Source organism: Thunnus maccoyii, chromosome 4, assembly GCF_910596095.1.
Source record: "Thunnus maccoyii chromosome 4, fThuMac1.1, whole genome shotgun sequence".
NCBI lineage: Eukaryota > Metazoa > Chordata > Actinopteri > Scombriformes > Scombridae > Thunnus > Thunnus maccoyii.
In genome coordinates, this window is record NC_056536.1 from 8660466 (window position 1) to 8687327 (window position 26862).

At 39.9% G+C, this 26862-nt stretch overlaps 1 protein-coding gene across 4 annotated transcripts in view; it reads left to right on the forward strand.

The window, feature by feature from the left end:
• Window positions 1–23577, forward strand: part of mtor (mechanistic target of rapamycin kinase) — an 89595-nt gene extending 66018 nt beyond the window's left edge. For all 4 annotated transcript variants that reach the window (XM_042408413.1, XM_042408415.1, XM_042408416.1 and 1 more), the window contains 24 exons: window positions 1637–1762; window positions 2850–2981; window positions 4653–4768; window positions 7907–8024; window positions 8590–8787; window positions 9303–9403; window positions 9611–9707; window positions 10007–10105; window positions 10229–10351; window positions 10573–10755; window positions 11378–11512; window positions 13779–13953; window positions 15848–15983; window positions 16181–16328; window positions 18771–18893; window positions 19452–19534; window positions 19637–19709; window positions 19798–19872; window positions 20500–20635; window positions 21667–21732; window positions 21828–21908; window positions 22178–22258; window positions 22593–22698; window positions 23013–23577. In XM_042408413.1, coding sequence (XP_042264347.1) covers window positions 1637–1762; window positions 2850–2981; window positions 4653–4768; window positions 7907–8024; window positions 8590–8787; window positions 9303–9403; window positions 9611–9707; window positions 10007–10105; window positions 10229–10351; window positions 10573–10755; window positions 11378–11512; window positions 13779–13953; window positions 15848–15983; window positions 16181–16328; window positions 18771–18893; window positions 19452–19534; window positions 19637–19709; window positions 19798–19872; window positions 20500–20635; window positions 21667–21732; window positions 21828–21908; window positions 22178–22258; window positions 22593–22698; window positions 23013–23028 — 2727 coding nt within the window. In that variant the 3' untranslated portion in view covers window positions 23029–23577. The remainder of the gene's footprint in view (window positions 1–1636; window positions 1763–2849; window positions 2982–4652; window positions 4769–7906; window positions 8025–8589; window positions 8788–9302; window positions 9404–9610; window positions 9708–10006; window positions 10106–10228; window positions 10352–10572; window positions 10756–11377; window positions 11513–13778; window positions 13954–15847; window positions 15984–16180; window positions 16329–18770; window positions 18894–19451; window positions 19535–19636; window positions 19710–19797; window positions 19873–20499; window positions 20636–21666; window positions 21733–21827; window positions 21909–22177; window positions 22259–22592; window positions 22699–23012) is intronic.
• The last annotated feature ends 3285 nt before the right edge of the window (window positions 23578–26862 follow it).

A 26862-nucleotide genomic window follows, 5' to 3' on the forward strand; every position in this document is an offset into this window, starting at 1 on the left:
TTCTGTCCTTGTGAGAACCAGTCTGAATATTGAACTCTTTGCCCTAGATTGCAGTTGGAAAGTATTGATCTTCTTTTGATCCCAGCTCTTTCTGCTGTCTCAGCATCACTAATGAAGATCATGTGACATTTTTTTCACTTTCCTCTCAGAAATAGTTGAGAATATCTCCTTCTATTTTTCTCTCACTAATGTTTTCTGCTCTCCTCTACACACATGGTCTCATTTTAAAATATTTCACCATATGCCTAAGCCATATATTAACCATTCCCTTTTGACAATATAACAGTCAAATTCATTTTGGCTAATTTACACTTTATGGGTCCAAGCTTTATGGGTCCAAGCTTTTTGTTGTTTAGTTGTGCTTTAAATTATAGACAGCTAGCTGTTCATCATCCTCTAAAAAGGGGGGAAAAGAAAATGGTATTCACGCTCAAAAATCAATGAAAAAACGGCGGAAACTTATTTAAATGTTAAAGAGAGAACCCACATCGACTTCCTCGTTTCATAGACTTCTCCTAATTCACACCGCATTATGCTGAATCAAAGCCTGACTTATGCCTTCATCAGTGGCCAAACACCATTAGTTGGATTGCAAACCACTTACTGGTAATATGCATTTTCAAACATCACACAACTGTTACTTGTAGACGAAGGCAGTGGGTTTGGTGTATTTGTGGTTTCCCTCACCGGGGTGAGAGGTGAGGAAGAACATGCAACAAGGTCCGCTATTGGAATCAAACCACTAACACTGCTGTTATGTGGCATTGGTCTTAACCAGTAGGCTACCGGGCGTGCCAAAATTTCTTTTCACTTCCAATGTGACGCACACAAGTTTACAGTGAGGCCCCAGCGCAGTAATTCAGGAGTAAACAGAACCATAACTAATGCACTCAGTTGCTTACAGTTGTTCATTTGTTTTTTTTCAGTCCAGTTGAATAAATTGAGTAAATTGAGCCTTCCTAATGATTTCAGTAATTTTTTGCTGTTAAATCCAGACTAAACTGTAGTAGTCACTGTAATCACTGAGCATAGCTGCTTCCATTCAACCTGCACTCGGCCCCTCATCCCATCATGTTAAGCCTGCTTCAGAAACGTAGGTGTAGTATTTAATTCTAGCCTTATCGTTCAACAGCTTACTAAAAGCCTTGTACAGACCTGCTCTTGCCATCTAAGGAATACAGTAAAAAATGGGTTGGATGAGAAAAGGTCAACTATTCATTGAAAAGGACTTTGACTATTAAGGAACTAAATAACTGTTTTAGACATAAAGAAGGATTGTATTATCTTTGAAACTTGTTATGTTGCTTCATTTGTTGCTGCCATGCAGTCAAATAGGACCCCTTCTTGTAGCAATGTTTGTAATTACATATCACATTCCTTTTTCATGAAATGATTATATTATTTTGTCTAGCTCATGTAGATGTGTGTGTTTTCTCCTGGCACGTGAACCTGCACGTGTGGGGGTGTTGAAGACAGGGACCACTGGTAGTAATAGTGGCCCCCAGGGGTTTTAAACGTACCCCCCCTCTCACATGTGTTCATTCTCTTGATTGTAACGAGTAGGTGCCTCTCTTTGAAAGGAGCAACTGAATGGTAATACGTCTGTCCCTTGTTATTTTTGCGTTTTTCCCTCCAGGGTTGTCAGCGTATCGTAGAAGACTGGCAAAGGATCCTGATGGTCAGATCCCTGGTGATCAGCCCACACGAGGACATGAGGACTTGGTTGAAGTACGCCAGTCTCTGTGGCAAGAGTGGACGCCTGGTCAGTACATTCAATGAAAGCAGCCCTTTTAATTAATAAATAATCCACATATCATGGACATCATTGGTTCATCAAATTGGGTGTTTAATTCATTATGTATAAAACGAAAGGATCCAGATTGTGTGTATAAATGAATAAATTGTGATATTGAGTTAACCAATAAGAAATGAGATGAATTCATGCACATTTTTTGACTTAAAGATTGGAAAACCTACTTTGACAAATCTAGATCTGTTATGCAGATGTAAGCCTTGTACTGTAGATACTCTACCCCTCCCCAAGTGCATACATAGTTGAAATGTCAGAATTTACACAATGATTTGGCCACTAATTTAAAGGCCCTATGTGTTCGATTTGGAAATTTCTGACTTCGCCGACTCCCGTTGGTGGTAGTATAAAAGAAGATACTGTGGAAATTTCTACAAAGCTCTCTCAGTATTCTCTGACCCCGGATCATGCATAATTAATTATAGTCCTATAACATTCAGGAGGAATAAATCAGAATTGATTTAATCAGTCTTGTCAAACGGAAAAGGGAAGTCAGGCTTCGACAGAGTTAAGTGCAACCATGAACCCCAGCCATGAAATTAAACTGCATTTCAACCTGTTTTAAGTTGGCGCTGATGAAAGTTGCAAAGAACTCTCAATCACACTGTTTAGAAACCTGAAACCACATATCTGCTCAATTAAAGTGCTGCAATTTTCCATCCTTTACCTCACTGTTATTCTAATTGATTGCAAGGGGTGGCAGACAATGGGCCAATTTTTCTGTCTACACACACTATTCAAGCGCCCACGTACACACACAACGCCAGAAACTTCAACTATGATGTTATCGAAAAAAAAGAGATGTGATTGGCTAATGGCAAACATGACAGGGAATGTGATTATGAAGTGTTGGAAAAAATGACCCCTCTAAGACTTTTACCTCATGGAGTGGTGTGGTTTAAGTTTGTTGCACCTCTCTTTGTGTCTCTCTTCGTCTTTTAAATATGTCTTTATTTATATAATCTTAATTACTTACTTGTGCTCAGACCAGTTTGTTTGTTTTTTCCTTTTTCCTCTGTTGCCCTCTTCATCCCTCCAGGCATTGGCCCATAAGACTCTGGTGCTGCTTCTGGGTGTTGACCCCTCCAAGCAACTCGATCACCCACTGCCCACAGCCCACCCACACGTCACCTATGCTTATATGAAGTACATGTGGAAGAGTGCCCGCAAGGTAAGCGCAAACAACTTTGTTGTGTTAAGGTGATGGTTTGCAAATTGCAGTTTGTAAATGTTTGCTTCCTATCAGACATCATACTTCTTTTAGGCCAAATGGAAAAGGGAAACATTTCGACCTGGTTACGATCTTCATATGCAAGCTTTTAAAGCAACACCAGGCAACAATCTGTTTCAAAAAGGCCAGATAGGCAGCCTAAGAAACACTTTATCAACAAACTACATCTCCAAGAAGGAAATTGAAGTCATAACCTGCTTGATAGGATGACTTAATAGGTCAGTTTCTTCACTTATAAACATCTGAGTAGATCAGTAAAACTGACTGCCACTGCCACTGATGTCATTAGTCCATTATATCCATGGCAACGGTGAATGAAGTAAGCCCCACTTTGTAGATAACCATCAAATGTCAGAATTTGTTCAGAAAGATGTATACTTTGAGGCTGAACATCCAGCACAGGAAAACCCACCAGACCTCCCAACTATCAGCAGTAGTGACTAAACATTATACAATACCGTACATTTCATACTACATGTCATCATCACCATCAGCATGGGACTGCACTGCTCTATCCTTTGTCATTTGTCTACTGCACACACACATACATGCATTCACATATTGTATATGTACCCCCAAGCACACATAAACACACCCACATTTATTGCCAGGTGTTGAATAGTGTTTGAGGTTACAGAGTGCAGGTCTCATTAGAGGGCTTAGGTAAGTGTGAGCGTAAGCATTGCTGTTGCCAGGGCCAGCTGCACTGCTAACCAGACATCTCACAATATAAAAATACACACACACACACACACAGCTGGAAAGGATCTATTCCCTGTCTTCAATGTTTTGTAACAGTAGGGAACATCAGCTCAGACTGTCACTCATCAGACTTGTCACGACTTGGGTGTTACTGAGTAGAAACCACGTAAGAGAGGGTCATCTACCAGGGATAGCCGCTCAGTAGTAAATGCAAATCACATGTGGAGCCTTAACTTTAATGAACAGGGTCTGATTCAGTCAAATTCTTCTGTCATTTTTTTGGAAGTCATTTCGACATAAATGATTTTAAAGTTCATGTGAACTTTTCTAGAAGTTCCCATGTAAAAGATACAAAACCAGGCCATAGTAAATATGGCAGTCTGGATTTCAGTATATCTGTCCCCCATTTTCTGCAGTGTGGTCAACATCTCATCTCACGGTGGAAGCTGCAGGGTGTGTAGTACGAGGCTGCCACGCTATGTCACCGGGGTCTGAACTAAAATTTAAGTTCATGTAACAAAAACAGTGTATCCATGACAGCAGATGTGGCCTTTACAGATGGAGTAGCAGGATTGTCCCAATGGGACGATGAGAAGTCCAGCAACACTGATATGAATAGAAAAGAATGTTTTTGACAGTCCTGCAAATGACTGGTCACTTGGCTCTGTAGATGCAGTGAGATGATGACAACAGGTAGCATGCCAAATATGTAAAAAGTGATAAATAAATAAATAAAATTGTGAACACAGTTGTTAATTTAGCACCGTCTGTTCTCTGTTTATCACAAATCACATGTTTATGTATACAGTAATTTAGAATGATGTCAGAAAGGTCTAAAGCCCCCAAACAAACACATTTCTCTCACGCAGTCTTAAACTAAACGTGTGTATTTGTTTTCTGTCTCTCCAGATCGATGCCTTCCAGCATATGCAGCATTTTGTGCAAGGAATGCAACAGCAAGCCCAGCACGCCATCGCTGCCGAGGACCAACAGCACAAGCAGGAGCTCCACAAACTGATGGCCAGGTCTGTTGCTATATTGTGGTGCAGCAGCCACCTAATACTGGATATTAAGTGCATACATACAGCACCCTTCCAGACCTTTTCGGTGTTATTGCTGGAGGGTCTGAAATTCAGACATTAATCCAGAAAATGCTCACAATCATTTCATTAAAATAAGCAGCAAAGTAAGAGCAAGTACCTTAGTTTTGACATAACAATTTCTGAGTTATTTTAACGATTGCACATCTTTATCCAGGCAAGCCAGACACTGATCAGAACAATCTGCACATCCTTGTGCTCAAATACTCACAGGCACAGTGAAATTTCTAAATGATGTTGCTATAAAGTAAAATTATTGGACTTGCTTAGTTCAGAAGCAGCGTGTATAAAGGGAGTAAGTGAATGTAGACAAATAATAGAGAAACAACATGATCCTCTTGAGAGTTGTAGTACTTTATGAGATTGTGAACAGTGTTCAGCACCTGCCGTTTCCAATTGTTAATATCACATAGAAATTTCACCAGTGAAAGGAAGGTTTTAATAGTTACATCACTATACAGTTCCAGCAAATTACAATAATTTGAGTGTGGAACTAAGTTTATAATTGCCATTAAGTGCAGTTTATTTTTCAACATAAAAAATGAAGTGCTGAAACTCAAGTGATGTACAGTAGATTTACATGTAAATATTTGGTTCCACATCGCATGTAACTATTAATCAAGCTCATAATTTCATTGATGAGCCTATGCCAAGATAGCATAGGTGCACTCGGGTACCTGAGTTTGTCACATATCTTAGTGCTTTGAAGAAAACTCCTATTTTATTCCTTCAGATAGAAGCACAGATAAGCTTGACTAAATGACTTTGGTTTTTTGGCACATATCACAAGCTGAAACTCCTGTGGGAAAGTTAAAGTAATTCTCAGTTAGTCAAAATCACCAGAATTAATGCCAATGTGTCATTATCATTTAGATGTGATTCAGTATTTTTAAACGTCGTGCCAGCCTCCGTACACCCACAATGGAGAAAGCACAAAGCAAGGAAAAAGTAGCCTCATGTATTTTCTGCCCTAACGTTGTAAACACAAAGGGTCATGTACAGTTTGTTCTGCCTCTTTTCCATGTGCATAACCCAATCTGGCATGGCACCTTTTACAAGTCCATTGGCATCCTGTGGTCCTTTTCAAGACTGGCCAGATTCAGTGAATGTTTCACCTCAAACTTCTAAATAAAGTTATCCCCTTCGGCAGTTTGTCCCAGACAGCTACTTATCACAAACCAAACATGGCACCATGCTGATAGATACTGTATCACAGACCAGGTGTGTCTCCTCCAAGCTTTTCCTATTGGTTGCTGGGTTCCTCATCTGATTATTCTGGCACAGCCTTAGCACCTTTCCACTGTCATCACCTCACCTCACTGTGGGAAGAGAAGCAGTAAGGAGTCGGTTTCAAACAGCTGTCAACACAACACCAGATATTTGAAAACCTGACATTCAAATAACTATCATATGTTCTCAGACACTGATTTTGGAGATTATAAAATGGAAAGTTTTGCATATCCAATAATTGTTGGGAATGACTTCAAAGCCTTAAAGAAGTTGTTTGTATTCTCTGCAGGCTCATCAAAATATTTTTGAATTATATCTAAAACTCTCTCATTACGGGAATTTGACCGCACTGCATTGTGTGTCTGGTTGGTCAAACAACTCAAAACAAGCAAGAGGTGCAACCTGAGAGTAGACAGGTATAATCCTACATACAGTAAATCATACAGTAGTCTCATCTGGCCTCGTGCACAAACACACAACAGTCATATGTCCCTTCCCATCTCATAAATCATACATGACAACACAGAAGCGTGACAACAGGCAAAAGGGGCTTTTTTCATTTTTGCATCTTCCAGACAGTGACTCTGGCTGTCTGAGGAATGCATGTTAGGGGGAAAAACACCTGTATAGCGTCAGTCTGGACGGGTTTTCTCCAGACGTGCTGACACACTTTCATGAATGCAGGTCGGCTGTGTGGTATGGAGCACACCTGGACTGCTCAGTCAGAGCACACAATCACATGGACGTCACTGCTGTTTTACTTAAGATCAGTAACTCTGGCGTCTCCTGTCTAAATAAACACGTTGTTCCAACGTTGCCAAACACCTCGTCCTCCTCCTGCTTCTTTCCCAAAAGTCCAACCTGTTAACAGTTCCCCGCAGTTTAAGGAAACTGTTCAACACGCGTTGTACCCAAACTGTACAGTCACATGGAAAAGCACTCACAAGAAATTACGTAATCCCAAAGACAATTTATGGGAGGTGCTCTGCATGTAGTCTTCAGACTGCTGATGGATGGGTCAACAATACAGTGCTTGTCAGTTGCTCAGTTTAGTTGTTCTGTATGTGAATTATATGTCTTGGCTCTGCCAAACAAAACTAGATCGACTATTTGCCTGTAAGCATCTGTGCTTCTGAGGGTGATGGATGAAGCTGAGTCCCCGTCAGGCACACCACAGAGCTCACTGTCAGGTTACATTATAGGAAAAGTGGTTTGGATAATTAAAAACCTCCAGATGTGATCCCAGAACCTTTCAGCAGATAAATGCACTGCTGCCTTAAGTAGTGATACTTTAAATGTCTTATATCATTATCAAGCTATTTTATAATAAACTGCTCTTGGGTATATTGACTGTCACTACCAGCTCTTTATAAGCAATGACAACATAAGCATGTTCAAAGACTTCTTTGTGACTTGTCCCAGAAGTGGATTTAATTCCTTGTTGCTAATGTAGTCATGGAATTATTTAAATTGTCACTGTAGAGCTTCAATAACAATATTGACCTCTGACATCAGTGGCTTTTATGGTCTCAAAAAAGTTTAGATGATGTTTTTATCTGCTGAATGGTATAAAATATCAGTTAGTGAATTTATTATTTGCAGAATAAAATTCAAAGCCTTTTCATAAGAGCCTGATTGGTCAGATACCACTTCATTATCAGTGGGTAGTATTAATGTTTATGGACACAACAGAATTGCACCAGGTTGGTTAGGGTTTCTGTAAATAAAGTAGAATGTACAAGTTTTGATGAAAAGAGAAGTATTTTTTTTAAGTAATAATCTTAGATGAAATATCCCCCTCTGTCTTTTTGTCTCTCTCTTTCCTCCATGTAGATGTTTCCTGAAGCTGGGTGAGTGGCAGCTCAGTCTGCAGGGCATCAACGAAAGCACCATCCCCAAGGTTCTGCAGTATTACAGCCATTCCACGGAACATGACCGAAACTGGTACAAGGTCAGTCCCTCCCTTTCAACTCTAACCTTTCACTTTTGACCTCTCTCTGTCCACAGTAAAATCCCAGCTGTCTTGGCAGGAGGTTGCCTTGACACCGATGTGTCACAAGGAAAACCTTAGACCCCATTTTATCACCCTTTAGCCAAAAATGTCACAACATCATTGTTTGTTTAGGTTTTCTGTCGGTGTAAAGCTCATTTGTTCTGCTTATTCGTGCCTCTTCTGAAGCATCAAAGATTTAAGGAGATGGAAGAGCTCAGAACATCTCTGCTTTTTCTTGTTCATGCATGTGCTGCAGGCTACAAAAATGTCACTATACAGTACTCACATACCCAACTCCCCATCCATCCTCACCAACTCCTTTCAGCTTTCAACCTTTTAATAGCTGGTTGCATAACCCAGCAACCATCAAACACATATGTTTGGATCACAAAAAATAAAGCCCCCTGGGAGATATCTGTCCTCAATAAACTGGAAAATTACACCATGAACAAACATGAAAGTCATTTCCAGTAATAAGCTCTTAGAAACCCAGTCTCATCCAGTTTGTACCATCTTTGGACAGGCCTGGCATGCCTGGGCCGTGATGAATTTCGAGGCGGTGCTGCACTACAAACACCAGAACCAGGGACGCGATGAGAAGAAGAAACTGCGACATGCCAGTGGTGCCAGTGCTAACAGTGAAGCCAGCAACAGTGACAGCGAGGTTGACAGCACCGACCACAGTCCTGTGCCTTCACCTGGCCAGAAAAAGGTTAATGAGGTGAGAGTCACAGAAACAGACATGTCCAAAATTACAGTAAGCCTTTTTTACACTTGTCCACATCAGACACTCAGTGCTCTCCTCTTCTGTCAAACCAAGGCAAACATCTTTAGTTAAGATACTCATAACTGCACTGTCTGAATCGTCCATGCAGTTTTTCAGCTGGTCACATTTCTGTCACACCATTTTTGAGATATGACACAGTCCCTGCTTCTTGTACAGTTTAAAACAACACAACTTGAAAACAGACAAATTTAGAATTAATTTTTACCTGACAAGATATTACTGCGGTAATGCTCTTCTCTTGTGACTGTTCGTAGAAAGAGCTTTGAAACTTTCATTTCACTTTAATAAATGCTGTCCCTAGTAATGATAAAATAATACATTTTCTTTAGATTATAGTGACTCTTCAGAGCTTGACATCCCCAGTCAGCACCTACAGCATGTTCTTCAGTGTAGCTTGTTTCTTCTTGTCATGCATGAAAAAGCATCTGTTGTGTGTTCCCCCTTCACAGGACCTCTCGAAGACGTTGCTCCTGTACACAGTTCCTGCTGTTCAAGGTTTCTTCCGCTCCATTTCCCTGTCCAGAGGCAATAACCTGCAGGACACACTCAGGTGAGTGAAATGACTATAACTCATGCTGCTCAAGTGGTCCAAGCAAACAAACAGCACCCATATTCAGGGATAACCAGCAGACGTGTTAATGTGGGGATAGGACGACCTCTAGTGGTTGGTTGCAATCACACTGTCATCATGATCCTTTATAATTACGCAAAAAATAATCTGTTTTCAATGTTTTCTTTTATTGTTTGTACTCTTCAGGGTTCTGACACTGTGGTTTGACTATGGTCACTGGCCTGAAGTGAATGAAGCTCTGGTGGAGGGCATCAAGACCATTCAAATAGACACCTGGCTACAGGTAATGTATGCATACTTACACAAATACACATATGAAATGGAGGTAGACTCGAGATAAAGAAGTGTGATAAATAAATTGCCATGAATGTGAGAAGGTTTTGGCAGGGAAAAAGCTTTATGCTGGTCTATAAGAAAGTTCCATTAGGCATTGCACCCTAATCCATATAAAACAGATATTAAAAATTCTGTACTGTCCGTTCATGCTGAGTTTAGCACACATTGTGTCTGTGCTGTATTTTTTGTTTTGCATTTAAATCCTGTTTACTGAGTTATTATTCCCTTTTCCATTTTCCTGTGCAGGTGATCCCTCAGCTCATAGCTCGAATCGACACCCCTCGAGCCCTGGTGGGTCGCCTCATCCACCAGCTGCTAACAGACATTGGACGCTATCATCCCCAAGTAAGTCTGCAAACACTACGACTGAATTTGTTTCACAAATTAAAACAGAACCAAGAACACATTTCCTATGGTAATCAGTGACCAGTAATTAATTGCTGAACTCTGTTCTTTGTTCACCTCCAGGCTTTGATCTACCCACTGACTGTGGCGTCCAAGTCCACCACCACCGCCCGCCACAATGCTGCTAACAAAATCCTCAAGAACATGTGTGAACACTGCAACACTCTGGTTCAGCAGGCCATCATGGTACAGAAATTTAATGCTAGTGAAAAAAAAATCATCTTCATCCTTTAAAGAAAATTGTAGCAAAATTGTAAACTTCTTTTTTGTCATCTGCTGTAGGAAACTAATCTAAAATGTAAATATTATCAAACAAGACCAGACATCTGATGTTGTATACCTCTGAGTTTTTAGAGGTAACGTGAGAGAAAAGTCCAACCTTTTCAACTTCATTTTCCTTCATTCAGGTGAGCGAGGAGCTTATCCGAGTAGCCATCTTGTGGCATGAGATGTGGCACGAAGGCCTTGAAGAGGCTTCACGTCTTTACTTTGGTGAGCGCAACGTCAAGGGCATGTTTGCTGTGCTGGAGCCTCTACATGCTATGATGGAAAGGGGACCACAGACCCTCAAAGAGACCTCTTTTAATCAGGTGTGTGTCGTCTCAGATTGGGGTTGAATTCAGATTGAAGCTGTTGTTGTTGTTGACAGTCAGTGGAAACTCAAATACAAATGCACATACAGAACATTTAATGGTTTAGTTTCTAAATTTAGTTCTTGAGAGGCGAAGACAAAACATATATAATGTGCTTTATATTTGTATTTAAATCAGATCAGTTTGTAGGGATTTGTTTTCACTTTGACGTCAGTTGTTAATGTTGATTCGTGTCAAAAAAGCTTCATTAATCCATTGTAATTAAAAGTTGTAAAACAATACAACATAAAAAAGTTTAAGAGAGGGGTGAATATTTGTCCATAGACATTGTAAAATTGACTACATATATTTCACCACCACAAAATAAATGCAAGGTTATTTACCACATAGCCGTAAGTTATACAAGTGACCCAGACTCTCTGCACAAGCATCATCAGATGGTTCCATTCAGCCTGTTTTTGCAGATGTGCACTATTAAAAACAACATACTTGTTAAAGTCCTGGATTATCCAAGTTGGAACTTTGAGTTTTATAGTCCCCATTTTGGTAATCCATGTTCATTTAACTGAATGAGTCATCGTACAAGGACTGAGTATGTCTGTCTTATTTCATTTGACAGGCTTATGGCAGGGACTTGATGGAGGCTCAAGACTGGTGCAGGAAGTACATGCGCTCTGGAAACGTAAAAGACTTGACTCAGGCCTGGGACCTCTACTACCACGTGTTTAGACGCATCTCCAAACAGTTACCACAGGTGAGTAAAACTATGGAGTCTCTGCACTAACTCTGCTGTACTAGTGTTCCTTATAAAACACCTTCTAATGACTACTGCAGTCTGCCTCAGGTGACAATATGTACATACATGTAAATGTAGTTTTTATAAGCATTTTTGTAAGAATAGGAAAAACTAAGCATGCTTTATTAGCAAAGAACAAAGACGCTCCAACCTGAACCCAACTACACAAAATCATGTAAATCATAGAAATGTGGTTTCAAAAAGTGAAACAACAACTATAAGACTCCCTGGAAAATTAGAGCTGACATTCCAACACTTCTGCATTCCTCTCTCTCATCAGGTATGATGAGATATATTTTTCCTTCCTAATTCTTTGATCTCATGGCACATAAATTCAATATATTGTATCTTTGTCATGTTAAGTGGTATCAAGAAGGAGAGAGATTCCACAGAGATGGAAACTTTGTTTTTGGCAGGAAGATAACGAAAGAGGCACAAGGGACTTCTTTCATTCTTCCTTTTCTAGGTGTAGTCACTGAATAAGATGCCAAAACAGTGTTGAAAGATGTTGAAATATGGCGGGAAATGATGAGACTGAGGGTTGATAGAGGTCAGGGAAGGTATTTTAATAAACACTCAGCAGCCAGTTTATTCAGTAAATTATAAGGGAAAATTAAATAATACAAAGTTAAATGTTTTGTGACATTGATTGTTCAAGTTGTTACAAATTTTCCTCTGGGCGTTTGCGGTAATGATTTTTACTTATCTTTATTTTCTGGCTCAGCTATTAGCCCTCACAAGTTGTACTATTATCCTTCAGCCTTTTTTATTCATTGTGACCACAGCGCCTAGAACCTAATTTAACAGCCCAAACAAAGGGCAGCTGTTCTCTTAATAAAACAGAACTGCCTGTTCCTTCACCAATGATTACAATATACTCAGTTAGTAATTATATCTTTTTACGTATGCTTCTATTTTTTTACACCTTCCCATTCCCTTGAATGAGACAGTGTGTCCAAACGTTTGACTGGGACTGTACCAAATCCTGCATATGATCACATTTATATTCCCATAATGTTCTGTATACTCAAGTATTCTGTTTATGAGCTCGCACATGTAAACACTACATCCCACAAGCACAATAAGCTATTTTGGTTATGATGAACCTGTCTTAAGGTACAGTAAGTGATGCAGATACATGCAGGCTGTTTGCTATTTGCTTTGGTAACTTAACCCAAACTCAGTTTTCTACAGCGACATGGTTTGATGGCTTAAACTTTACTAACACCAGGTCCTGTCGCTCCTGGAGTGAATATGAAGTTGAACTGATAGATGTCATTTCTTGCGGCTATCATCATGTTGTTGAAGAATGACATTAAATATAGTTCTGTCAGGAGCACTCTCTCCACTTTGCAAATGGAGACAGCAATACTATTTGACATTGTGGCATGCTCCCCCTCTTGGGGATGCTCCCTGCTGCAACATTACAGTAAGCAGCATGAAATACACAGCAACATAATAACATGCGGAGAGCATTGCAAATATTCTCCCACAGGGCATTAACATAGAAATAAACCCCACTTCAGGGTGCATCCGAACAGCAGAGCCAAAGCAGTTTGAGGCTGTGATGAAATAACCTTACATCAGCATTCAAAATTGTACCGTAAAAGCCTCTAAATAGGCTGCGAAAGTCATTGCACAGAGATGTGATGCCATTTAAACCACTGATGGTTGAATGTAGACAAGTAAAGAACACATTTATTGATGGGCACGTAGAAAGTGAAATATTTCATAGCATGTGTATAAACAACTTACCTCGCGAGGCAGCTGGATTCGCAAGATCACAACATCACGAGATCATATGAGAACCCATCTTGTCAGGCTTCAAGTTAGGCGCTTGTGTCTGAACCATCAGTGGTTTTGGACCAATTAGCGTCCTATGAGGATTCTCGCATGATCTTGCAAATCCAGATGCCTCGCAAGGTAAGACAGTGATAGACAGATGGTTCATCCAATCACCTGCCAGGTATTTTTTTGAAAGTGCCTGCCCTTTTCGAAACAGTTTCCAAGGACGACTTCTCAGATGAATCTGTAACCAACCATCTGGTGCATAAACAACCTTTTACAGATAAGACATTAACTTGGATATGATCCAGTGTCTGTAAAACTGTGCATGTTAGTTTAGGCACTGTTGGCAGGAGCTGTTTTGTCACTGCAGTTTTTTTACACAACAGACTAAAAACTAATTGTTTTTTCCTGTGCTCCTCATCAACTCTCCACACAGCTGACCTCCTTGGAGCTGCAATATGTGTCTCCAAAGCTGCTGATGTGCCGGGACCTGGAGCTGGCTGTACCAGGCACTTATGACCCCAACCAGGCTATCATCCGCATCCAGTCCATCGCCCCCTCCCTGCAGGTCATCACCTCCAAGCAGCGCCCACGCAAACTCACCATCATGGGTAAGATAAGGCGAAAATTGCACAGGCCTTGTGCCTCTGAACTCGTTATATTAGGAAAACAGATTACGCAATATTTCTAGTCGGCATCATATGCTTTCAGCAGGTGTGGGCCATCGCGTTAGTGAAAATTCAATATTAATTGTATCTTTACCCAAACAACAAACAGCTGCAAGGCCACAATTTATTTTGAATTCATAAGTCACGGCAAAGTTCTGTGTGTGGATAATACACCCGAGTAAAAATTGTCTTTACAAACAGAAACAAGATCAAACTACTGATGAACTTAAACACCATTTTCATTTTCTGTTCTAGGAGAAATGGTGCATGCAGGCACAAATCAATTTGTCAGGAATCCTCCTAACACTGTTCATTGGCATTAATTTGAATACAGAAATAAATAATACTGACACCTCATCCCCTACTCTGCTGTGTGATATGAAAAACGACACTGAAATGCTTCTAAAATGGCACAGCACTATAAAGTCACCTTGTCTTGAGGCCAAATCCTAAGACTATCAATCACAAATGGTTCACTTTACTTAACACTCTTTCCACTGGACAATGTGATACCTTGTTCTGATGTATCCCATCAGTGTTACACATCATACTCTGCAAAAGATGATAGCCAGTAAATCAACTGACCTCTGGAGCAAGACTTCAGTTTAAGACCTATCACCTACTACAGGTCACATAGATCTACTGTCAGTGCTCTGTCCCCCTAGCGACAGACAACACATTGCTTACTGGGATTGTCATTAGGAGTAAACTCAGGGTAGACAAAGGACTATATAGATCCAGTGTCTTACTCATTTCACTGGGAGTCTCAGATAACTCCATTAAAGGTAGTCGGACAATTACGGTGTTGGTGAAGTCATTGTTATGTGGTCTGTTGAGAATACTGTGGACACTAAAAGAAACAGTTACATAACTGACATCTGCACCTAAGTTAAAAACTACTACTACTACATTTTCCTATCTGTCATGCTGCAGACTTCACTGTCCTTGAGAGGATTGAGTTGATGCCACAGTTCAAGCAGTACATAGGTACATTTTTCCACAAGAGATGGGAAAAATCATGCCTGACACTTTCAAGAAACTTAAAGGAACAGTGTGGCAATTTAGTGGCATCTAGCAGAGCGGACTTGGCAGAAATGGAATATAATATTCATAAGTATGTTTTAATTGATGTATAATCCCATGAAAATAAGAATTGTTGTGTTTTCATTACCTTAGAATGAGTCCTTTATATCTACATAGGGAGTAAGTCCTCTTCCACAGAGCCCGCCATGTTGCACCACCATGTTTCTACAGTAGTCCAGAACAGAAAACCAAACACTGGCTCTAGAGAGGACCTTTCACATTTTTCACCAGGTTCATGACCACCGTAGGTTCTCCTACATGCTTGGAAGGGGAGGGTGAGGGGAGGTATTCAGTTGGTTGCAGTCTGCAACTTCACCACTAGATGTCACTAAGTCCTACACACTGCACCTTTAAAATTAACTTTGAAAGGTACTTGCATTTTATTGTGAAGGTCTGTTAGTTCTGCTGTCAGCTTCTTATGGTTTTTACAAATCACAAGTGCAGTTCCTTTCCAGAGCAGCGTTATTTTACCACGACCCCTCATATACTTGCGATCTTTTTAGAGCGCCACTCTAAACTGAGGGTGACCTCAAAGCGAGGGGTTACTGAGTAAAAAGCCCACTGAATGAGTGATGTGGTTCATATGAAATCATTTATTGCCATCACTAGACATTGCTTCAGGCGAAGGTAATGGCAATGCAGCTGCTGGAGAAAACAGCCAGTACTGCCAAAAACCATGTAATAATTCTTACATAATACTTTTGTTTCCTTTTGAGCAGTGCATCACTGTTGTGTTTTGTGGCTCCCTCTGCAGGCAGTAATGGCCATGAGTTCATGTTCCTGTTGAAGGGCCACGAGGACCTGAGGCAGGATGAGAGAGTCATGCAGCTGTTTGGTCTGGTCAACACACTGCTGGCCAATGACCCCGCGTCCTTGCGCAAGAACCTCAGGTAGACACACACACACACACACACACACACACACTCACACACACACACACACACAGAGCAGTCTTTGGTACAGTGCAGTTCATAAAGATGGCTTGAGCACACACATTTGCAAAGTCTCACAGCTATGGACATAAAAAAATAGAAATCCTGAAAATGAGTTGTTCGTATGTTTGTGTTTCTCCCTGCGTGTTCATCAGCATCCAGCGCTATGCAGTAATCCCGCTGTCCACCAACTCAGGCCTGATTGGCTGGGTGCCCCACTGTGACACCCTGCATGCCCTCATCAGAGACTACAGAGAGAAGAAAAAGATTTTACTCAACATTGAACATCGCATCATGCTCAGGGTGAGGAACCACTAACGTCATTATTATTAGGCGTCTGACTGAAAACAACATGAGCATATGTTTCCTGCCTAGATACTGTTAGAGTGCTGTTTTCTCTGTTTCAGTCAGTTAACTTACAACCACATTCCCATGATGCACTTGCTATCTTATTAAATACAAGATGATATGTAAATGAGCATATGTGCCTGCATGGTATTCACTGTTCTGTGACAACTGTTGGTCCCATTCATGAACCGTTTGTAAATGTTTAGTTTTAATATAAAAACATTCATACTAAATACTAAATAGATTCATAAAAGCTGAGGAAGCATCTGTTTTCAGTGATTATATCAATGAATACCAATCACTCTCTAATGGAAACACATTCACAGGACCTTAATTGTCACAAATTAACTAAATATCCCTGCCTCAGATTAGGCAAAAGAGAACACACACACACACACACAAACATGCATAATCTTCCTCACTAAAATGTCACTGCAGAAAGTGAAAGTGCTGCTGATAAAAACAAAAAGACTGAGATGATATACATGTGAGGGAAGAGACCACAGAGCAGGTTAAGACTCGGGCTCGACTGATATAACGGCTTATTACAGATGCACCTGTATCTGTGTATATGTTGGCTTTGAGGAAATTAAGACACAGTGTGACCATGACGTGGTTTGTCCACCAGAGAGAACTGACAAGCTTATTCTTCAACTGTAAAATGTCTTGCTCAGTGTCTGTCACCGTTCTTTAATCAAATAAAATCTAGTGAATCCAGTATCTTTCATGTTGTATTTAAGAACGTGACTTGATTGAAAACTGTACACTGAAAAGACATCACACCCAAGCAAAGGAACATCAAGGCCATAGAAAAAGGGCAGGGCTGTTCAAATTTCATTAGTTCATGGTAAGATGAGGACATCATGTCCAACCATGATCTTATTCACTGGGCAACAGTATAAAAAAACAACAGACCTCATCAGACTGTGAGTAGACAAGCAGGAAACGTCTCTCGTCTCTCCCTCCCAGTTGTCCTTTAATCACAAAATAACATGTTTGTGTTATAAAGAATTGGCATTTTTTCAAGAAGCCTTATTAATAGTTTAATCTGCAACAGTGAAAACTGATACAAAACATGAACTGTAGAGCCAGCACACTTCACACATACAGGGTCTAATTTCATCCAGATTTGAGAATAAACTGAAGCAACTAAACATTTGATGGAAATTACCTTGTGCACAAATTTTCCTCTGTTGACATTCTTTGAATAAAACTCTGTGATGTTTTACATTTGCTAATGATGTTTGAGTTGCTAATGACGTATTCTGTTTAAGCCTCCAAAATGGCAACATATTAAGCTGACCAGTCAATCAGTCAAGCCATTAATCAATTTTAGATAAAATATGAGGGAGATGAGAGGGTGACAAAATGATAGATTATAGTATTTTGGAGTGTGTGTCACGGTGTTTCTTTCTAAAGCCAGACCTTCACAGTTAATTAAAGGTAAAGCATCATTCTGGTTATTTTCAGTGTGCAGGGAGCTCTGCTATCCAATACACACCTGTAGGGCAAACATAGTCTCTAATAATTGAACACCGACAACTATTAAAGCATTTTCTTTCAAATCAATTAACCCCCCTACTGTAATGGGACCTGCTTACACCCAGTTTCTGATTTACCATGACCTTAAAAACAGTTTAATATTTCAGCATTAACACAACACAACCTTCTAATTGTAATTACATAAACAACAACATAACATTAATCATATTAACTTGATTTCACTTGATTTCAGTAGATGGTTGTACAGATATAATCTAAAATAGACAGTAAACATTAATTATAAGGAAGTCCATCAACATAATTAATCCAATATTCATTAAATAAAACATTAACCTCCAAATGGCACATTATACAGTAGCTGCTGTAGTTAATTAGAGGCTAAAAGCAGCAGAAACTCAGCAGCCAGCAGAATGAAGGCAGACATGTATCAACGACGTTAAAAAAGTATTTTAATAACCTTTTGGAAATTGTGTTTGCCCTGTAGCTGTGTATTGCACAGCAGCACTCCTGGTAATTGAAATTCTTTGAAACATCAAACTCTGCAATGAAGTAAGTGATGACATTTTCACACAATCAGTTGTCATGGCGGTGGAGACGAGGAAATTGAGGCCTGTGTTGAAAATTAGAATTATTATCCTTTTTAAATACATTACATCAGCTCTTCTATTCACTTTTAGGTCTTTAAATATTGCTGTTTTTCAGTTCTCAGGCTGCTTGACAAATAAATGTCTAAATATGAAGTAGTAATAGTTTGAAATTCAATCTCATTCTTTTGTAACTGGTTTTAAATATGTTTAACGAGCCTTGAATTTAACTTTTCCTAGGTGTGCAACATAGCATTTATATTCATATCAAAGTGTGATTTAGTAACGTAATGGGCTTTGTATATTTCAGATGGCCCCGGACTACGACCACCTGACGCTGATGGAGAAGGTGGAGGTGTTTGAGCACGCTGTCAACAACACAGCCGGAGACGACCTGGCTAAGCTCTTGTGGCTCAAGAGCCCCAGCTCTGAGGTGAGATGCTCTGCTTCTTTACAATCTACAGCGCTGCTTGAGTGTACTTGATCTTTTCAACATCCGTCCTCACATTTTAATGGTTCAGGGGTAAAATGTCAAGAGCACGCCGTTACAGAAAAGATAACATACAGATGAATTTTTCTGTTTTTTTCAAGAAGCTGGTGTTTCATTGACAGACTGGCGGTTATTTTGGAAAGAAAAAAGGGAACACAGTAGGGAGGGAGAAACTTTCTGTTTGTAGTGTATCTAACGTCTCAATCCAGTCTCTCACTTTTCTAATAATTGAGAGAAAAACAGTAGTAGTGAAATAAAAGAGTTGTTTTCCCTGAAGAATCAGTTTTCTGGGTTGTGTGTCCTACTTTCAAACCACTGACTTAGCAGGACTTCACAAACAAACCTTCAAACTGAATCCATTTTTAGGACCATTAGTACCTTGTGTACATGATGTTCTGCAAAGATGTATCAAGCCAGTGATTTCTGTGCCATTTTCTGCTCTATACACTTACTCAGTGAAGCAGTAGAGCTTTCATAATCCAGATGTTATTTCTCCTCCAGGTGTGGTTTGACAGGAGGACCAATTACACGCGCTCCCTGGCTGTGATGTCAATGGTGGGCTACATCCTCGGATTGGGTGACAGGTGACAGCTGAAAATCTTGAAGTCTTGCATTATTTCAAACAGACTCTTAGAATAATGACAACATTGTAAGACATTAATGAGGAGATGATTCATTTTTTTCAGGCATCCTTCCAACTTGATGTTAGACCGTTTAAGCGGCAAGATCCTCCACATTGACTTTGGAGACTGTTTTGAGGTGAGAGAGAGTTATTCTGTCAATATATCATCCACAGATTATTCTCTTAATTTATCTGAGATTGAACTTCATTACAATCTTCCAACAGGTCGCCATGACCAGAGAGAAGTTCCCTGAAAAGATCCCGTTCAGACTGACGAGGATGCTGACCAACGCCATGGAGGTAACTCTGCAGTACCTCATGCTGTGATAAAGACATGTGTGTGTTGGTTAGCTCAAAGCAGCCAGAAGGCTGTTTGGTTTAGTCGGTAAAGTCAGAAATTCTGTTGGAGAAAAATCCTTTCAATAGCTTCTGACTTTTCAAGAGTTAGTCCCCAACCTTAAACCCCACAAGTACTCCTTTACTGACATTAAACTAAACCCTTTCTGACCAGCTTCTCCTGTGTCTTTATTTTAGTCAAAAATAATTAATCTTTTCCTAGTCTGCAGTGTTTTATCCAAAGTTCTGACTCACTGTGACATTTATTTAATGAGAAAAGAAGAAAAGGGATTAAAGATGAAAGCATTAAGAATAAAGTTAGATATTTTGAAGAGGTAAAGTTGTATCATCTCCTAAATTACTGGAAAAGTTTGTTAAAGTTAGAAATCTGTTCAAAAAAGCTTTTAAAAGCATAATTCAAGGAGTACTACTACCAAACTTCAAAACACCAGATTGGAACCGGCTGTTAAATACCAAATTGATTGAACTCTTTTACAAACACAAGATAAAAACTACAACCAAGTCATTATCTTGTGATGCTGGGAAAGGGTTTGGTTCCATCAGTAAAGTTTGTGTCTGATTGTCTGCCAGGTGACGGGCTTGGACGGAAACTACCGCATCACCTGCCACACAGTGATGGAGGTGCTGAGGGAGCACAGAGACAGCGTCATGGCTGTGCTGGAGGCCTTCGTCTACGACCCGTTGCTCAACTGGAGGCTCATGGACAGTAAGAGATCATCAGCTGTTCACATTCAGGACATTTTAGCACAATAATTAACCATGACACCATTAAATGACAGTAACAATGAACTGGATCTGGACAAGTTCAGCCCAGTGAAATCATTTTGTGAAGGTCAGCGCAGATTACTCCACTTACAGTAGAAACTCCTTTTCTGAGGAGGTTGAGAGTGTGAAGCATTAAATTTAATCAGATCAGGCTGACAAAGTAAAGTGTTGTCCCAGACGTATAATGGAAATCTATTTGGGAGAAATGACCTTATGGTTAAATAAGTGGTTTAGACATCTAAAGGTTGTATAAAGGTTAAATTTAGGTGAACAAAGTGAATGAATTTCTCTGCTACTCTCTCAACTAATAAGGTTCAGTATTGACAGTAAGCAAGCACATTTAATCCCTGACAGTAGAAGAAACTGCTTTTATAAATGAGAGTCATTATTTTAAAAATGTAAAAATAATTCAGGAACTTGTAGGTGTTTATATTGATTATTAAAATGTTTTTAAAACATTGACTAAAAAAATATTACAGAGGAATCTGCATGAAAATTGGATCTTAATAATAAAATTTGCAGCACAAACAGGAAGTTATTAAATTATTTCTGATTATGATTTCTGATTTACTTACAGGGTCTGCAGAGTGCTTTAGTTAGATTTTCATTGGTATTTTCTCCACATTTTTTCCTCACTTTGCATCACTGCAACCTTTTTCTGGATTGTCAATGTCACAGGAGGACCTTATGTAATGTTCAATGTGTTGAACATTTTCTTCTTGCAGCAGGAAACAACTTTTGGGTGCATGGAGACATAAAATCTGGGAGAGGATCAGTGAAAGCAGAACCTTAACTATGTGTAATGGTTAAAAAATAGCTTCATTTTCTGCATTTAAAAGGTTGAATAATGCTGCAGCTCTCTCTGTTGTATCAAAAATAGAATTTAGAGTACTTTATTGAAAAAATAACAGTAGCAATGTTGATGTCAGTAAGAAAAACTCTTCTCACACACCTTACCTTTGTCCCCTACAGCAAACACCAAAGGCAACAAGCGTTCCCGTACCAGGACTGACTCGTACACCGCTGGACAGTCAGTGGGTGAGTCTACAAACTGCAGCTATAAATGCTTCCAATTTTCAATTTAATGATGTAGCAAAGTACTCAAGTCTGTGACTGTGTGTTTTCCTCTGCAGAGGCTCTTGAGGGAATAGACCTTGGAGAGACCACACACAAGAAACCAGGGACCACAGTGCCTGAATCCATTCACTCTTTCAGTGAGTTGCCAGTCCTCTCTGTCATTTCATGGATTAGTTGTTGTTGTACAGCCCTTTAGTTTTTCTGTGCTTCTTCTACCACAACAATACCAAGCTCTCTGGCTGTCATAAATGATTGGTGCAACCGCTGTGCTATTGTAAGGCAGCACTTTAGTCCATTTTGATTTCCTTCAGCTGCAAAGAGGTTTGGTGCAGAGAGAGCACTTGAATTTGTGTCTTCATAAGTTGTTAGTAGTTGTTGATGCAGGGATTGTTTTTGTTTCTTTTAGTTGGAGATGGCTTGGTACAGCCTGAGGCACTCAACAAGAAAGCTATTCAGATTATTAACAGAGTGCGAGACAAGCTTACAGGTAAGTTCTGCACTACCAACCTTTATATAAAAAAAGGGTCAAAACTTGGATAGCTTTTGTTTTACTGTTTTATTTATGCAGGAATCAGATATCTTCTTAGAATTGTTAAAATTCAGTGTATAGAAAATGTCAGGTGGTCAGATGTTTGCTTCTTCAGCCACATTATCATACTGTTATGCTAACCCACCACATTTTCTGTAGAGCAAAGGTCGATCTTAAACAATTCTAAAAGGTCACTGGTTAAAGTCCTTGAAATCAAAAGAAAGTTAAGCCTTACCAGATTAAATTTTCCCGTCAAAGGTCACATGTTTTGATGAGAGTTTGTTGCTTCCAGGTCGAGACTTCTCTCATGATGAGACTCTGGATGTGCCAACACAAGTAGAGCTGCTCATCAAGCAAGCCACATCACATGAGAACCTGTGCCAGTGCTACATTGGATGGTCAGTATTGCTGTTCGGTGTTTGTACCTGATGTTTGCATTTGACATCGTCTATTTAGACCAGTGATGTAGCGCAGCAGAAATCCACCTAAAAACTCTTTGCACTGACTTAAGTCGACTGTACGTCACATGTGTGAAATCGCCTTTTTTTGAACGTGTATTTGGTTGGTGTTTATATGGTGGTTGTTGCAGATAATGCTGTAGTTTGTCCACATTTTTAAAGGATTACTACATCACTGGTATAGATGTAGCACAATGAGAAGGTTATCAAGCCTTTGCATGACTTTGGTGAATAATTAATTTTTCTATCTTTAGGTGTCCATTTTGGTGAAGGACGGTCTTTGGCAGCCAAGGTTACGCTTGACATTCTTTCTCACTGATAAACCAAGAAGAAGCACTCGATTCAAACAGCTGTCCACTGAACAATGTACTTAATTCACAGTGCACAGCATTTGAGAATATTTTTTTTTCTTGTTTTAGAATTATCTGACTTTTCAGTGGCATGTTTTAAATTTATGAGAAAGTTCCTTAAGAGCTCTATTTTTACCTGATTATCATAACTTAAGTCAACAAGCATTCATTTCTTAAAATGACTCTCCACAACTTGAACATTATAATATCCTGCTAAAAGCTTTCTACAGTGGCCATATTGTAATAAGTTATGATATTTCTTACTCCACACACTATATGCTTCATAGAAACCCACCAGTCAGTTGTATCATTGTTTATTAATGTGACAAATTTCAACAATATGGTATGCCTTTTAATAAATTAAACATTCTTTAAATGTTACCCATGACAAGGTATAAGTGAAATTTGATCTGAGATGATTATAATATACTGTATGGGCATTTGTGTGCCATTAAACCTTGTACAGATACCACTGTGACTGTGCTGTTTTCATTTAATAGGTCATTCATTTGGCTGAACATGTCACACCCACTGTAATTAAAATAAGGGGCAAAACTAAGGCATAAAAATGAAAAATCTTACATTTTGGCAGCAGGCAGATTTTGTGCCTGTCTTCCCTTGTTTTTCATTTAGTGCCCACAGAGGGCACTCTGACTCCTAATAAGACTAATCTTCTCAGGAAACACTTTGGAAGAGGATGCACTCATCAGGCCAGAGATGATAAGACCAGACTATATTCTCATCTAAAACCAGAACAAAAAAACAGAAATATTTGTATTTTGAACATTTGCTCTTGAATTGAAATGAGACTGCTTGCTCTAACAGCAGCTACTCTATATTTATCTTCATCTTAAGACCACAGTGAGACGCAGTCATTTACAGCGAATGCAATCCCTGAAAGAAATAAAACTGAATCAGATGCAAATTGCAGAGGCAGCGGTGAAGACAACTATTAATTTGGTTTCCTGTGCTGTTATCTGTAATGCAAGGTAGCTTCTGTTTTACTTGTGCTCATTGTTATTCCTTCTCTTATTTCTCCATTTATTTCTTCCCTGCATTCTCCTCTGAAGGTTAATTACTTATAGATAGTTAAGGATTACAGATCAACAAAAAGCAGCCCATTGATCTCTTCCCTGCCGTGGCCACCTCTGCAATGTCACACTCTTTACACATTGGGACAGAGCCCTGGTGATTATCTGTTCATATCGATCGATTCCTCCTCTGTTTTCCCTCGCTTTTCCCCCCTCCCCTGCTTCCCTTACCTCCACTCTGTCACTTTCTTCCCTCCTGCCGCCAAAAGCTCATTATTGAAAATGTGACTTTTCATAGTCTGCACCACCATTTCTGTTGTTCTTTCTCACTCGTCTAATTTGTATTTTTTCAGCCTCTCAAGTCTGTTGAGGGGCAGGTGAGTCAATAGCTCAAGTTAAATAGGCTCCATTGATTGGGAGAGGGATTTAGCTGTTTACCAACTGTGGAAATGGGCTAGGGCCACAGAAAAACAGCACGGGTGTCTGCATGGAGCAAGTCAATGGTGACAAATGATACTCATTGGGAGACAATACCCCTAAATGACGGAGGGTGAAGGGCTTGGCGGCAAAGGCTGTGGATGTATCAGGCCACGCTCCATCAGGCTTTAAGGTTGTCACATGAAGCCGTCCAGGCCCGGCACCTTGAGCCAAAACATGAGAAATGATGGAATACAGCAAGACATTCACAAGTGTGCGTTCCCTGCTGGGAACCAAGCCTGGTTTTTGCCTGTTTGCATTTCCTCCATCCCTGAGTTTGTATTCCTCCACAAGAGCTTCCCTCTGGATGTTATTCCACTTCCTTGCACCCTCTTAAGCTCTTCATGACCTCTAGAGATTTCATAAGTGCTGTACTCAATGCTTGCCATGTTTGGAGTGTATTCACACAAACTAAAACTCTCCTGATAGAGGAGATTCTAATTTTCTTGTAAAAGCAGCTAATCTCATGAAAATTTTCAATGATTAATAAAGAACAATGAGAGTCAATCAGTTTACTTTCAACAGTAACATCCTTGAAGACTTAGACGGTCTCTACAAGATAAATGTACACTTGTACACATAGCCTACAATGTTTCTCAATGCCAACCAAGGCCTGAAAGAAAGAACCATGACTGAATCTGTAAAAAAGCTACTCATTCCCTTCCTTTCCACGAAGGCAGCAGTGATGTTCATGTAAAAGATCATTTTACTGAATTCATAAAATTGGGGAACTCCTAGGAGACAAATTTTATGGTTAAAAATGAAGCTGCAGAGGTCAAGATATCTTGACTTTCAGTGCCCGGCTCATCCAGAAAGCAACAAGAGGAAATGATTTTGCACTATAATGTGAGGTAGTTCTTGGTGCAAGTCTGGTAAAGTAGTGGATACGTGCACTTGCAGTCATTAACCGAACAATAAGTCAATGTGGTTAAATCAAACGATGTATTTCTACCATCCAGTCCTGTCTATAACTGACATCAAACCATGTATATCTCTTTTGAGGAACAGGTTATATAAGGGTTATATAAATTCCTCCATTTTAGACTCTCAAGTTCTGTCCTACCGCTTGCAATAGCGAACCGGAATTAAACCGGAGCAGTCATTCACAATCGCATTGATAATAGCAGCAGGACAGGGAGGACTGAACGGTGTGGACATTTTTAGACTGCAGAGGTTACAGCTAAAACGTTGGAAAATTACATTTGAAGAGAGTTTTGGTGGGAATCACTGATATGGGAGAAACCACATCATGATAAAATCACAAAGGGCTAAAATTCTATTATCAAGTGCTGTAGTAGTACTAATTTGCCATAGAATATACTGTAGGTAGTAAACTGCAGGAACAGCTTATCTTTTCAGAAAGGCTGATGAAAGAAACCACATGAGCTAACCAGCTACCCTGGTAGCTGGTAAGCTACCAGGGTAGCTGGTAAGCTAGCCTGGTGATGGCACCAGGACTTTGGCTCTCTGTTGGACAAATTTACAAAGTTGAACCCCAAGAACCCCAAAGCATTGTGTAAATGTTCTTCACCTAAGCAAGAGGATTCACTGATTGCTGTGATTCTATTGTAAAGAATAAGTTTGAGATTTCTGTTATAAACGCTGCTGTTAGCGGCTCAAGTGATGGGACATTAGTTATTCTCTCAAGCTTGATATAAAGCTCTTCCAGAGCCATAGAGGATATTAGTCTAGACATGCCGAGGAGTACTCTTCGAAACTAGCAAATAGATGTGTAAAATTAGTGAAGTTTGTTGTTTTCCTTCAAGTCTGAGGGCTTGAGGAAGATAATAGAAGGATTAAAGTACGAACAGTGAGTGCGAACTCTGAATAAAGGGCACAAATCATCTTCCCTTCAGGGATCACAGGCGATGTGGGATGGAGCATAGGTCTTTGCTTCAGCTTGACGGCTGCACACCGGATCTAATTAAGGTGTCACGAAAATGTATAGCTCTTGTAGATCAGGTGTGAAGAAGTCGGGGCTGGAGGAGAAACTTGCAGTATTTAAGTTCAGTTGGAAAGAGTCCAGCACAAGTGAAGTAAATGTGCAGAATGCTAGCTGGGTGCTCTCTCCTTGACTTATCCACCAAGAATCTTTCTGAGGCTCACATTCTTCAGCTTCCCGTTGGTTACGAGAACACTTTGTTTCTGATACCACACAACCCCCCTCCAACTCTTTCTCTCTGGCATGGCTAACAGCTGTGAAGAGAAAGACAGAGACAGAGGCGATATTGACAGCCAACCAGAGG